This window comes from Nycticebus coucang, chromosome 3 (assembly GCF_027406575.1).
Source record: "Nycticebus coucang isolate mNycCou1 chromosome 3, mNycCou1.pri, whole genome shotgun sequence".
NCBI lineage: Eukaryota > Metazoa > Chordata > Mammalia > Primates > Lorisidae > Nycticebus > Nycticebus coucang.
The window spans coordinates 50,880,384-50,896,162 of NC_069782.1; the positions used below are offsets into that span (position 1 = coordinate 50,880,384).

The 15,779-nt window shown below is 41.5% G+C and overlaps 1 protein-coding gene across 6 annotated transcripts in view; it reads right to left on the reverse strand.

The window, feature by feature from the left end:
• Positions 1–15,056, reverse strand: part of TBC1D15 (TBC1 domain family member 15) — an 80,354-nt gene extending 65,298 nt beyond the window's left edge. For 2 of the 6 annotated variants that reach the window (XM_053583652.1, XM_053583651.1), the window contains exon 1: positions 14,555–15,056. In XM_053583652.1, the coding sequence (XP_053439627.1) occupies positions 14,555–14,935 (381 nt within the window). In that variant the 5' untranslated portion in view covers positions 14,936–15,056. Of the gene's footprint in view, positions 1–1,206; positions 1,219–11,415; positions 11,970–13,362; positions 13,386–14,554 lie in introns of those variants that run through there. The other 4 variants (XM_053583653.1, XM_053583654.1, XM_053583655.1 and 1 more) reach the window with 4 other exon arrangements.
• Between the last annotated feature and the right edge of the window lie 723 nt (positions 15,057–15,779).

Here is a 15,779-nt window from a genome sequence, read left to right on the forward strand (position 1 = left end):
TTATCACCAAAGCATGTCAAGATCCAGGAAAATACAATCCATAATAAGAAAAAAAAAATCAATTAAAAATGACCTCAAAATGACATAAATAAAATTAGTAGTGAATATTAAAGCATTATTTTAGCCATATTCTTCTATGACTGTCCAAGATGCTAGAAGACAGTCCTACTCATTGAGAAAACACTGAAAATATATAAAGATCCCACTGAAGTTGTGACAAAAAGGACTTGTATCCAAAACATACAAAAATGAACCCTCAAAACTCAGTTAACAACAAAAAAACAGTTTCAAAAAAATAGGCAAAAGATGTGAAGAGACACTTCCTTAAAGAACATACAGGGATGGCAGATAAGCACACGGAAAAATACTCAACACCATTAGTCATCATGGGAAATTGAAGTGACTGACGAGTGACATGTTAGCAAAGGTGCACCACAAAAGGAACTTTCGCACACTGCCAGTGGGAATGTAAAATGGCACATCTACTTTGAAAATAGTTTGGCAGTGTTTTAAAATGCTAAAATGCCAAACAGGTGGGGCCTGGGAGGCCAAGGTAGGATGATCACTTGAGGCCAGGAGTTTGAGACCAGCCTGTGCCACACAGTGAGACCCAGTCTCTGAAAAAAAAAAAAAAAAAAAGGGAAAAAAAAATTTTTTTCTTGTTTTTTGTTTTTAGTTAGCTGCGCATGTTGGCAATGCTCCTGTAGTCCTCCTGAAGCTGAAGTGGGAGGGCCGCCTGAGCCCAGAAGTTTGTGGTTTACAGTAAGCTATGATTGTGCCACTACAATCCAGTCTGGGCAAGAGAACAAGACCACATCTCTAAAATAAATAAGTAAATAAAATAAAATGCTTATATATAATCCAGCTACCCCATTGCTAGGTATTTGCTTAAGAAAAATGAAAACATATGTTCACACAAAGGCCTATAAACCAACGTTTAGAGCAGCTTTTGCAAAGCCTAAGTGGATATAATCCAAAAGTCTATCAACAGGTGACAGGGTAAACAAAATGGGGTACACCTGTACAAGGGGATATTACTTGGCAATAAAAAGGAATAAACCAAGGATACGGGAACATGGATGAATCTCAAAATAATTATTCTGACTGAAGGCAGACCAAAAGTAGAGTACATACCTATAACCTATCTATACAAAATTACAGAAAAGGCAAACTGATGTATAGTGACAGAAAGCAGTTTAATGGTACCTGCAGAGGTAAAGGCAGTGATGCATTATAATGAGTCAAGAGAAAACTTTCAGATGTGGTAGAAATGTCAATATCTTGATTGTATTCCAGGGTTCATGGTGTACACATACATAAATACATACAGTCTGTTATTTGTCAATTGTACCTGAATAAAACTGCATAAAAAAATAGTTAACATGTAAAATATAATGTTAAACTGTAAAGACATATAAAAATAAATAAGTGGAGATAGTTTTACTTGAAAAAACTGGTTCTGCCTCAAAAAAAATAACAATCACACTCCATTTAATAGGGAACTAGGAATCTGTCCACAGGAAACAAAATATATCAAGAGCATTCAAAGATCTGCCACTTGGTGGTGCTAAACTGCTTGTATAAACTCAATTTAACAAACTTTATTAAGCAATTATATGCCAAACACCAACAAAAGAAAAAAGATAAAAGTCCTTGCCTATACTTACAGTTTCATGCCCTCCAGGCTCCTGTTTACTCTTAAATATTTGCTAAGATGCCCAAGCACGTAAGTATATTTATAAAATTTCCAGTGATGGCCTGCTGATCAACAGAGGCTACAGGGTTTTTGTTTTTTCTTTAGTGAAGGATCTGTGTTAGACGTAACTTATTTAAAAAGCTCTGGGGACCACAGAAAACATTTTAGAATAATTTTTTGACCTCTACTTTAGCAAAAGTTAGAATTAAAAAGCAAAAATTAACGGCAGCGCCTGTACTCAGTAGTTAGGGTGCCAACCACCTACACTGAAGCTGGCGGCTTCGAACCCAGCCCAAGCCTGTTAAACAACAACATGTAGGTGATAATTTAAGCTTTTAATTAGAAAAGGTATCGCCAGGAAATGCCAGTGTGAGCCCAGATATTCTAATGGATCTCACACCTCAGGTATCAGAGCACCAACTTGATATTTCCACTTCAGAAAGGCAGCTTAACCCAGTATGCTCTCTACATCTTGCTTCTGGTATTCTTAACTATGTCAAAGCATCTCACCCACCCAATGATCCTAAATGTCTCTTTCATCACCCAAACTCTGTATCCTAAATCCCTCAAACCCTCTCCTCTGACAATGATCCCTTGTTTCTAGCCTAGATTGTTAAAATAACATTCTAGTCTCTCTTCTCCAAATCTAGTCATCTCCCAATAATCTACACAAGGTGTGTAATGTAACACACCTGAGCTGAAAATCAGCTTGGCTCCACCTTTTACCACGATAGATTGATTTTTGACTGGTATGCCATGAAAATTTTTAAAGATCATTAATTACTTTCTTTTCTCTTTTTTTTTTGAGACAGAGTCTCACTCACTCTGTCACCCTGGGTAGAGTGCCATGGCATCATCATAGCTCAGAGCAACCTCAAACTCCTGGGCTCAGGTAATCCTCTTGCCTCAGCCTCCCCCGTAGCTGGGACTACAGGTGCCTACGATGACCCTTGGCTGGTTATTCTATTTTTAGCAGGGACGGGTCACTCACTCTTGCTCAGGCTGGTCTCCAACTCCTGAGCTCAAGCAATCCACCCACTTCAGCGTCCCAGAGTACTGGGATTAAAGGTGTGAGCCACCAAGCCTGGCCAATTAAATTATTTTCAAAAGAAGTTCAAACCAGAGTAGGTATAGTCTTTTTTGCTCTTTTTCTTTTTTTTTTTTTTTTTTTTTTTTTGATCAACATAAGTGTGCCACGAAGTTTAGCCACAGGTACAAGTGTGCTGAGATACAAAAGGCTGAAACACTGCTCTGTAGTGACGCTACACTCCCTGACACTCCCTTCCTGTCTTGGACCACTCCGAACTCACCTGCTTACTGAAAGCCTTGAGTCATTTTCTGTGTATATTCTGTTCCAACTACCTGGAATACTCTTGAATCCCTTCTCTCTGCAAGTAACTTTTTTTTTTGAGACAAAGTCTCATTTTGTCACCCTCAGTACAGTGCCATGGCATCAGAGCTCACAGCAACCTCAAGCTCTTGCCTCAGCCTCCAGAGTAGCTGGGACTACAGATGTTCACCACAACACCTGGCTATTTTTAGAAACGGGGTCTCACCCTTGCTCAGGCTAGTCTCGAACCTGTGAGCTCAGACAATCCACCTGCTTGGGCCTCCCCGAGTGCTAGGATTACTGGCAAGAGTCATGTGCCCGGCCCTGCAAATAACTTCTAATAAATCCTCCAAATGAGGGTAAGTAATAGCCTTTTCAAACTCTTCCAGCCACCCTCCATTTCACATACCCCAATTTCTCATATACTCAGCACATTTACTGAGCTTCAACTAAATGCTGGGACTAAAAAGGTGTCTCTGGAAAAAGCATACATGCATTGAAAAGTGTCTGACTAAACTAGCAGTGTCACGTCACCCAGTAAGTCAACAATGGAATTATGCACAGAAAACCTGAATGAGATGCCATCTTTACTTAATTCTTCAATAAATACACTATGTAAAATCCACTCATTGCTTTCATAGTAATTACAGTCTAACTGAAGATAAAGACAAGAAAATAAACAATTACCACATGTAAGTGCCAAGTGGCTGCCACAGCACGCCCTAACACACAGTATCTTACTTAGACTCAGGAGGCTCTGGCAGATTGAGCTAAAGTGACATTATAAGCTGGGGCATGATGAATAGCAATGTTAACTAGCAGAACGTGGGGAGGCACAGGGTGTACATTACTAGCAGAGGATAAATGTTTTATACAGAGAGCGGGAGTTCCATGCATGGTTGAAACTCAAATATCAGAAAGTATATAGTTTAGAGACAAAAATAGAGACCATTTCAGATCATAAAGCGTTTTATAAGCCATAGAAAGGAATTTAGGAGTTCAAAATTTATCCTGCAGACAAAAGCCAGTGAGTTCTAGCAGGAAAATGCCATGGTATTTCCATTTTCTAAAACAATACTCTGCCACAGGGCCAAGACTGAACAGCTACAGTAATCCAGGGAGGGAGAGATTCATGGTGGCTTGAACTAAGGCAATGCCGAAATTTAGAAAAACATTTAGAACATCAACATGACAGGACTTCACACTGATCAGATATGGGAAGTGAAGGGGAGAGGAGTGAAGGACAAACTGAGATGAGGTTATTAACTGAGACAGGGAGTACAGAAGGAAGAGTAAACAGTGAGTTTTATTTGAGGTGTGTTAATCAGTAATGACTGTGGAACTAAAAAAAAAAAAAAGCAGAATACAGGTGCTTGTTAGGGGTAACACACCATGGAAATACTGAGGGTTAAGAGTGAGCCTCTGACATACAGAGGACAGTACAACCCGAGGGCAGCTGGCAGAACTATTCTTGCTGAACAGTAGCAGTGTGCCAAACAATGTCAGACAGGAGGCAGAAATAATTTAGCAGTCTGAGGAGATACAACAATGACTAAATGAATGATTTCTCTTATACAAACAACTACATATACATTAAAGTACAGAAAGAGGTTTCACAAATCTTCCACCAAAAAGTAAAAATGAAAGAGCTGAATTATAATTTCTCATCTAGTACTAGTACGAATCTCTAAGCAAAGACTTAATATTTTCACTCTTCAAAAAAGCCATGTTTTTATTCATAAATTGAAATGACTTAAAATTGCCAACTACTACATCAAGAATACAATTTGTGTTTAACCACCTTGTATCCAAAGAACCCAGCACATAAGTACTCACGTTTCTTAAAGAATGCAGAAAAATGATGTATTCCTATTATATTCTAGGTAAGTACCATGTTACAAAATCTAGTCTAGAAAAAGAAAAACTCTCCAGGAAAATCTAGTTACTAAGAATATTCTTTATCTTCTAAAGCACAAAAATTTCAAAGAAGTATAAGCATATCTAAAAGGAGCTATGGGGTCAATTATAAGCTACAAAATAAAGTCTTTTTCTTTTTTTTTTGAGACAGAGTCTCAAGGTGTTGCCCTGGGTAGAGTACCGTGGATACAGCAACCTCCAACTTGGGCTCAAGCAATCCTCTTGCCTCAGTCTTTCTATTTTTACTAGAGACTGGGGAGTCTTGATTTTGCTCAGGCTGGTCTCGAACAATCCACCCGCCTCGGCCTCCCAGAGTGCTAGGATTACAGGCGTTAAGCCACCACACCCAGACCTACAAAATAAAGTCTTACTAAAAATGCCATCAAAACAAATTCTGATTAAGAAATAATAGCTGACTTCTCAATTGTTTCAAGTGACTCAAATGACTTGACTTAGAACAAAATTCTAATACAATTACAGAAAAACGTAACATAAATGAAGTGTACTACAACAGTATTTCACAACTCTGAAACAAAAACGATGAGTGGACCCATCTCTCACTCTACTCTCTCATTTTCTCTAACTTCTTGCTTTTTTCTCTTCAATGAATACCTACTGCGTGCCATGATCTACGCCAGTGGTTCTCAAACTTCCTAATGCCTCCTAATGCCACGACCCTTTAATACAGTTCCTCATCTTGTGGTGATCCCCAACCATACAATTATTTTCATTGCTACTTCATAACTATAATTTTACTACCGTTATGAATTGTAATGTAAATATCTGTTACGCAGGATGTATTTTCATTGTTACACAGGGGTCACAACCCACAAGTTAAGAACCACTGATGTACGCTAAGTACAGGTAAAACGTTTCAAGATCTCATGATGGTCAGTCTATAGGTCTCCAGAAGACAAACATTCACTAAAAACAGCATCCACCTCAAGGTCTTGAAACTCATACTGCATTTTTTTAAATTAGAAAGATAAGGGGGTAATTGTTAGTGAATGTTTTTCTTCTGAAGAACTGAAGTCTGTAAGTTCCAAAAGCAAGGCCTATTTGATGTATCTCAATGCCAAATATAGTACAGAACAAATTAGGTGCTTAATTAGTATTGGCTGAACAAATGAATGAATGTAACTGTAACCACTGGGGTACTTGCATCTCCTTTTTTCTCCTTCCCTGTGATAGGTAAATTCAACTCAATCCATTAACTTAATTCTGTTCTCCTGTTAGAGCAGAAGCAGGACGTCCTTACAGTCTGTGTCCCTATTTCTCCCCTCGGTATTCACAAAAGGATGTCAATCCTTCTCATTGGCTGACTGTTAAAACAGTTCTGCACTTTTTAGGGTAGATGAACTCCAACAACTAATGAAGGTTATTAATCAAACTGAAGTCCACTTTCAAACACACAACTAAGAAAAACAACGTATAGTAGAATCTCTGTAAGTTGACCACCCAAGGGACTGTAACTGGTCAACCTACAGAGGTGGTCAACATATGGAAGTGGTCAACAGAAGGAACTAGGCCTACTGTACTGATATGTACATGTGGTGCATGTCCAGTCTATGAAAATTAGATCAACTTAGGGAGGTGGCCAATGTAGGCAGGTGGTCAACTATGGAGGTTCTACTGTGTAAGTAGAACTGAATCCATCTCCGCATCCTGACAAACACCAACTCTTGAATTTAACCAAGTCATCAGAGAACTAAATATATCATATTGGTACCCCATACATCTGGAACTTCGCATTTGCATAAAACTATCAGCTTAAGTGTGTTACAAGGTCCTTGTTTTCTTTTTCAAAAGGATACAATATATTGTATAATACATTCATTATATTATGCAGTGGAAAGTACCCACAGAAAACTATACACCCTGGTCTATATGCAGAAACCAGTTTTTTTTTTTTTTGGGGGGGGTGCTTTTTGATTTGCAGAGAAATTGAGATAATAAATTGTAGTTTATTAAAACATGCCATTTTATTTAATAATCATACTTCTAGATCCATCTACCTTCTTTCCTAACTTTGTGTCCTTTCCTTTTGCTTCCTTTTTCCAACTTGGAAATAATTATTTGCTTTTATATTTGTGAGTAGCCTTAATTTCTTTGTGGAAAACTGCCAGCATAAACAAACATTCAAATATTTCCAAACCAACACTAACTTTACAATCACAAGACAGTCTGAAAAATTATAATAGTAATAACAGCAGCTAATATTTATTCAGCATTTACTTGATACCAAGCACTATTCTAAATGCTATGTAAATATTAACTCATTTAACTCCCCCTACAACTCCATGAGGGAAGTATAATTATTATCCCCATTTTACAAATGAAGAAACTCGGGCACAGGGTTTGAACCTAAGTAATCATACATCATCTTCAGTATTACCCACTGCCCTACTTTGATAATTTTTCATCCATCATCAAAACTACTATATGACTTCTAAAACAAAATATTTTTCAATTCCAAGAATGAGAATTGGAAAGAGAAATAACTTCGAAAATCAAGTTCATCTCTATACCAAAACCATGTTCTAAAAGTCTAGATTTTGCCATATCCAGCCAATGATTCATAGAGAAACTGAGATCGTTGTACACAGCATCTACTATGTGCCAGGCCTTGATCTAATACATTTACCAATATTACTCATTAATCCCATAAAGTAGGTACTGTTCTTATACTACAGATGAGAATAATGAAGCACTGGAGAGTCAATCATTTGATTGTTGTCACATGTGAATCGTAGTTTCTGAAAATAGTTTGGCTCCAGAGTTCAAGCTCTTAACCATTACCTTACCCTACTTCTCCACTAACAGAAATTAACTCCCTTTATCACTTCCTGAAACTCCAACTTCAAACAAGTAAGAGTTAAAAGAAAAGTTACATAGATCTCAACACAGAGATTCTAATACAACAGAGCTAATAGCTCAGCATCTGAATTTTTTTTAAATCACAAGTGATTCTTGTTAGCCTTGGTTAACATCCACTCCCCTAGACCTCTAAACTAGGGGTCTTAGCTGAACCTCGGTGAAGGGAAAGGGGAGATAAAATAAGTAGGCACACACAATTTCTTCCCATCCTCTTTCCCAAAGAAAAGAGACAAGGAAGTAGAGAATCAAAGAGGTAACATGTCTTTTTTATGCCACATTAACTAGCTTTATTTTAATACTGATGGTAAAAACATAAACAGTTTTCATGTTTTTCAAAGCAAGAATATGTCAAATTTTTTCATTAGAAAAACAACTCCCCTGGTGGAATAGAGAAGGGATTGGGGACAGAAATTGTAGGCAGGGGGAAAAAACGCCAAGAATTCAAGACTAGCGTCAGACTAAAGGCCTAACCTATTCATTGAGAGTAAAGATGATGCAGCAAATTTAAGAAGCCTCTTTAACATAAAACTGCTAGGACCTGGTTATTGATTAAACACTGCTATAGAAATGCATCCTCCTCAAGCTAAAAAGGTTTTGCACAGCTTAAGACACCACAAACAAAGCAAACAGACAGCCTTCAGAATGGGAAAAGATTTTTGCATGTTATGAATCTGACAAAGGCCTGATAACTACAGAGAACTCAAATTAAGCAATAAGAAAAGTGCACAAACAATCCTCTCTATAAGAGGGCAAGAGATTTGAACAGAAACTTCTCCAAGGATGACAGAGAAATGGCCAAGAAACATGAAAAAATGGTCATGTTCTTTAATCAGAGAAATGCAAATCAAAACCACCTAACCCCAGCAAGATTAGCTCACATCACAAAGTCCCAAAACACCACATGCTGGCATGGATATGGAGAAAAGGGAATGCTTCTACACTGCTGGTGGGATTGAAAACTAATGCAGCCTTTTAAAAGAGAAGTATGGCGAATCCTCCAAGATCTAAAAGTAGACCTTCCATTTGGCCCTGCAATCCCATTGCTAGGTATCTACCCAGAAGAACAAAAATCATTTTATTACAAAGACATCTGCACTCAAATGTTTATTGCAGCTCAATTCATACTTGCCAAATCATGGAAGCAATCTACTGTAGCCATGAACCCATGAATGGATCAACAAACTGGTATGTACGTATACCATCAAATATTATTCAGCCATTAAAAAAGATGACGACTTTACATTTACCTGGATGGAGCTGAAATACATTCTTCTTAGTAAAGTATTACAAGAATGGAAAAATACACATCCAACGTACTCCATTACTAATATGAAATCAATATATAAACAAGTACATGTTCCTAAGAACAATAAACACTATTGTAGTCCAGTTTGGAGGTAGAGGGAAGCGGGGGAGGGGGAGGAGAGAGGGCATGAGATGGAATCTCACCTAACACACACATTGTGAGGGTCTGTAACACCCCTCAGGTGAGGGGCTCTTCTACAAATGGAACCTTACCCTGAAAGTGAGAACAATGTAACCTAAAAAATTGTACCCTCTTATTAATTTGAATAAAGTTAAAAAAAAATGGATCCTCCAAATTTGTTTAACATGCATCCAGATGAATGATCATACCATTAAACCAGAGCTGAACTTACCAAATAGTAAGTTGACTGTGTTGGTCAGGGTAGTTATTTGGGAGAGAAGCAGCTTTGGCATGAAAAAAATCATTTTATTGGAGTAATGGATCAGGTGTGACTTTGCAATAAGACTAAATGAGGTTATGAACTAGAGTTATGAAATATAAGACTAATTTAAAGAAGTCAGACTACAAAGGTGGTAGCCGCAAGGAAAAAATGAAAAAAGTCTTCTATTTCAGAACCCTGCATCATAGTCTCAAGAGTTCTTTCAAGATTAAAAGGAGGAGAGATAATCATTTAAATGGAAAGGATTCCTCCTTGGGAAGTCCCAGACTGGATCAGTCAAGAAGGAAAATCAAATCGGTTAACTCTTTAGTACCCAGTGAATCAAGCAGAAGATCAGCACTCACACTACATAGAAAAAGACAAACCCTGACAAGACGACCATCGAGCATCAACAACCTCCAAAGGATGCCCTCCCATCATTTAAAAGAGAAGTACATACAAATATGTATATCTTTTTTTTTTTTTAACGTAATGCTAACAACTCCAACACGAAAAACAATGACTGGCATCTCCTCCATTCTGCACATAAGTCAAAACTGCCCAATTTTCCAAGGTCATGCATCAGATTAACTGCAAAATCAAACTCACATCTGTTATTCTGCCGTCTATTATTCTGCCATCTGTTATTCTACTCCATACACCAAACCGCAAATGCTGTCAAATAATTGAAAATGAGGAAGGGGAAGGCAACAGGGAGAACATGAGAGAAACTCAGAGAGCCTAGGAAGCTATCTGCAAAGAGTCCTTAGTGTTCAATGAGTTATTACCAGTCAGTCCCAGCTGTTTATGAAATACCCCTGCGCTGGGAAAGGCTGGCAGTGGCAAGTCATAAACGTGACAGCCTTAACTACGCTTAAAACATGCCCTCAGGCACGGCGCGGTGGCTCACGCTTGTAATGGCAGCACTCTGGGAGGCTGAGTTGGGTGGATCGACTGAGCTCACGAGTTGGAGAACAGCCTGGGCCAGAACGAGACTAAAAAAATAGCTGAGTGTTGTTACAAGCGCCTGCAGTCCCAGCTACTTGGGAAGCTGAGGTAAGAGACAAGCTCGAGCCCAAGAGTACGAGGTTGCTGTGAGCTGTGACGCCACAGAACTCTACACAGGGTGACAAGTGAGACTCTGTCTCAAAAAAAAAAAAAAAATGCCCTCAGAATGTGAATAGGCAACATACAATGTAGTCTCGGCACCTAATCCCAGTTCCTAAAGAATTAAGAGGACATCACTGACCACCTCTGTAAAACATCACGACAGATATCCATCAAGGAAACGTCTAGAAAATAAATACTTGAATAAACACCTTCCAAATAAGCTTAAAATGGTATAAATCTCCAGCTCTCACAGTAGAAACATGAGTTGCTGTTCACAACCACCAACCGATTCAGCAGTTTGGTAAAACAAACCCAGTACACCCTTCCAAGCACACAACTATCTAGCACCTGTTCGGCTCCTCCCAAAGGGGGCATAGACATCTGCACCAAAGCGAAGGAAAGGAAGACAGAGACAAGTCAGGTTAACTTATCAAAGTCAGAAAGAAAAAAACGCCGGAGTCAGAAGAACAGATATAATAACAAGAGCCAAGAAAAAAGTGAGTGAGGAGCAAAAAAAGCAACTAGGAAGCCAGCTACCCCTTAGGAAAGATAAGACGAATAAAAGCCGCCCAGCCCTGGGGCGGAGCAAAGGAGCACAGAGGCCTAACTGGGTCCCTAACTCCCGGCGGAACTGGCATTTTTAGGAAAACAGCTGACACAACCAAGTCCCCTTCTCCCACATGCGCCATGGCTGTTCCTGAAGCAGAAAGACCCTAGTGTCGCTTCCCCAGAAGACCCCCAGAAAGCAAAACCACGGCAGTCCCAGGGAAAACAGGAGCATTTTCCAGGCCGTTACTTACCTTCCCGCTCACAGCGACCGCCGCCGCCATGTTTCCTGCGCGTGCCTAGTGATGACGTAGCAGCACTTCACGCGTCTCTCGGACTCACAACAACATCCGGCGAAACTAAAACAACATCCGGGCGGGAAAGGGGCGGGTAGTGGCGGCAAAGGCACGGAGGATAGAGGCGGGGCGGAAAAAAAAAGACGCCTAACTCTTGAGTGCCCTGAGGAGGCGGGGTGGAGTCCCAGAAGCAACACTGCGCATGCGCCAATTTCTAGTTACTGGGCGGCCGAGTTGTGTTTTGCTCGTTTGCCTTAAGTGTTTCTTTGGGAGGAGGCTCGTATCCTATCTCCGGCAACCTGAGTTTGGTGTGTTGGAAAGAACACCATATTGGGAGCCACCAAACACAGTTCTGTCTTTGTGGCTGTGAGCAAGTCACCAACACGCTTTACAACACAGCTTTTTCTTCATTGTGAAGTCAATATACTGGTATAACAATGAACATTAAAGAGATCCCAAGGGGGAGGCCGAATGAGTCCAAAATGGCGGCCCTCAGGCAGGCGCGCTCCTTCCTGCTGGAGCTTTGAAGTGGCGCCCAAGATCCTGGGGGGATGAATCAGGGTCTCTGCTAAGGTCAGGCTGCGGGGCTGAAGAGAAGTGGCAGCAAAGGCTGCGGTGGCGCCCACGCAGCAGAATGTGCGAGAGTTACTCCAGGTCGTTACTGAGGGTCTCAGTGGCGCAAATCTGCCAGGCACTGGGCTGGGACTCTGTGCAGCTCAGCGCCTGCCATGTTCTCACAGACGTGCTGGAACGCTATCTGCAGCAGCTGGGCCGGGGCTGCCATCGGTACTCTGAGCTCTATGGCCGAACAGACCCAACTTTGGATGACGTTGGTGAAGCTTTCCAACTTATGGGGGTTAGTCTGCATGAACTAGAAGACTATATTCACAATATTGAACCTGTCACTTTCCCGTATCAAATTCCTTCATTTCCTGTTAGCAAAAACAATGTACTTCAGTTTCCTCAACCAGGAAGTAAAGATGCAGAAGAAAGAAAAGAATACATTCCTGATTACATGCCACCCATCCTGTCTTCTCAAGAAGAGGAGGAGCAGGTGCCCGCGGATGGGGGCACCTCAGCAGAAACCAAGCAGCTTACCCTGGAAGAGGATGATGAATTGGAGGAGGCAGAAATTATTGATGATGAGAATTTCCAAGGTAAGAGACTGCTGGACAGCCCTATAATTGAAAAAATACCTGCCGTGAAGCGACCCCGGCTGATGAGTACAAAAGCAGACAGCCTGGATGTCCTGTTATTGGAAGTTCGAGAATCCCTTGGCTCAATAAATACACAAAAGGCCCTGCCCATGCTCCTTCCAGTGCATGTGCGGGACAGCACAGACCTTGCCCCTGTGTCCCCAGAGCCACCTATGTTGGCTCCAGTTGCAAAATCACAATTGCCAACTGCAAAACCATTAGAAACCATATCTTTTACACTTAAAACAAAGACTAAAAGTAGTTCTCCAGAACAGAAGACTAAATCACCTAAAACTACCCTCTCACCAGCAATGGTTGGAAGTCCTACCTGGTCACCAAAAATGATGACGAAATCTCCAGGATGTTCTAAGAGTCCCAAGAGCCCCAAGGTTATGACTCATATTCCTGAAGTACCTATCAGACCAGAAACACCAAATAGGACTCCTCCAGCCACAGTAAGTGAAAAGATCAGTAAAGAGGCAGTTCAGGTGAAGCAGACACAAACACCCCCTGATGCTAGGATGCTGAGCAATGAGAATCAGCCAAAAAAGGCTATGGTGACAGATAAAACCATTGATGACTCTATTGATGCTGTGATTTCATGTGCCTGTGCTGAACGAGAGCCAGATCCTTTTGAATTCTCTTCTGGATCAGAATCTGAAGGAGACATTTTTACCAGCCCCAAAACAATTTTAGGTTGGGAGCGTACCACTCCAAAAGCCTCCACTTCCTCAAATAATTTCATGAAGTCAGGATCTACTCTTCTGCCTCTTTTGGGTGGAACTTCCAGTCCTGGTAACTCCTGGACAAAGGACGTATCCACTGATGAGGTTGTACGGAAAGCGAAACTGGGAATGCCTTCAACTATGCCTCCAAACTTGCCTTATACCTCTTCTTCCGTGTCCGTTTCCACTCCTGAACCTCTCCACAACCTGTATGAAGAGAAAGCCAACCTGCCTTTGTCAATAGAGGTGAAGAAGATATTGAAAAAGGAACTGAAGACTAAAATGAAAAAGAAAGAAAAGCAGAGAGACAGGGAAAGGGAAAAAGACAAAAACAAGGAAAAAAGCACAGACAAGGAAAATAAAGTAAAAGAGAAAGAAAAGGAAGCCAACAAGGAAACACAGTATCCCTGGAAAGAGTTTCTGAAAGATGAGGACTCAGATCCCTACAAGTTTAAAATAAAAGAATTTGAAGATATTGATCCAAGGATGAAATTGAAAGATGGAATTGTGAGGAAGGAGAAAGAGAAGCATAAAGGTAAGAAAAAAGATAGAGAAAAAGGGAAGAACGATAAAGAGAAAAGAGAAAAAGAGAAGATGAAGGACAACGGCAGGGAAGGTAAGATGAAGGCAGCTCCAGCCCCTCTGGAGCCGCCCCTGTTGAGCCCAGCTGCAGCCGAGGTTCCCACCCTGCTGCCCTCGTTGGCTCCAGTGCTGAGGGAAAAACTCTTTGAGGAAAAAGGAAAAATTAAGGAGAAAGAAAGGAAAAAAGACAAAAAGGAGAAGAAAAGGAAGGAAAAGCATAAAACAGAGGAGAGAGATAAAGAAAAAAGAGAAAGAGAGAAGAGAGAAAAAGAAAAGAAGCACAACCATGAAAAAATAAAAGTGGAGCCAGTCGTCCCAACCCCGAACCCAGTTGTCCCCAGATTAACCCTCCGAGTCGGTGCTGGCCAAGACAAGATTGTCATCAGCAAAGTGGTCCCCGCCCCCGAGGGGAGGCTGGCTCCCTGCAGGAATCGGTCCAAGACGCCGCCCCCGGCCGCGGCGGCCCAAGCGCCCCACCCCACGCCCGTGGGCCCCGCGCCCCCACCGCCGCCGCTCGCGCCCACCGCCCGCCCGGCGGCGCGCAGCGCCAAGGGCCCAGTGCGCAGCGTGGTGACGGAGAGCGTCAGCACTTACGTGATCCGAGACGAGTGGGGCAATCAGATCTGGATCTGCCCCGGGTGTAACCAGCCTGACGACGGGAGTCCCATGATCGGCTGCGACGACTGCGACGACTGGTACCACTGGCCCTGTGTCGGAGTAGCGGCTGCGCCGCCAGAGGAGACACAGTGGTTCTGTCCCAAGTGTGCCAGCAAAAAGAAAGATAAAACGCACAAGAAGAGGCAACCCCGAGCACAGCGAGGCCTGCACTCGGGCCGGGCAGCGCGCTGCGTGCGCGGCTTCTTCCCCGGCTCCTCTGGGGGGAGCTGGTGTGAGTCTGCGGTCACATCGGCCCCGAATTCCTGTGGATAACGGATCCTGCGAGACGGAGGACAGGAACACACCACCCTTCTGCATCCCCTTCTGAAATGCAGCGGCCTTTGCTGGCTCCAAGGTCGTGCGATTGAAGAAACGCTAAAGCAGAGGTGTGGCCCACAGGCTGCCCCTCCACACTTTTCTATTGCCAGTTACAGCAAGCGTTATTAATAAAAAGTCTGTGCACCTTCCCTTTTGATTTCTTTTATTCTCTCCTGGGCCTTTCTGTGAAAGTATCAAATGAGAAGATACTGTATGAACTGCTTTGACTGTGATTTAAGGATGACACCTTTAGTCTGAATACAGTTTTCAACTCCTATTCCTATATAGTAAGATAATCATAATAACATGAAAGAAAACTCCAGTTGGAGTATAATTAAATATTTTTGTGATAAGAATATATGAAGCTTCCCTCCCTCCCCATCCCCGTTTTCAGTACTAACATGTAAAATGTGCAGGCTTTTGTGAAATACCTTATATTTATTTTTAAAAAGGTTTCTATCATGTACTGTTTAAGAGATCCCAGCACTCTATTTAAAGTGTATGTGCAGAGGTTTCTGAATTTAGTTCTAGTAACGGCCACTCACACATGACCTCGAGCAAAGTATTTTGGTAAGAACTGTAATAATACCACATGCTCATTGCTCTCAAGTCCAACACAGGCAATTTATAATTCCCTACTCAGTTACTTAATGGCTGTGTGGCTTGAAACAAGTTTCAGGATGTAAAATGGTTAACCCCAGAGGTTATAGGGATCTCATAGGACAATGCATGTGTAGTAAGATAATTTGTAAAGGTACTAAAATAAGAATTTGATTTGTTCTCCGTGCTGCGAAATAGCAGTTCCCAGCCTTTGTGACCGGTTTCATGGAAGACGCTGTTTCCA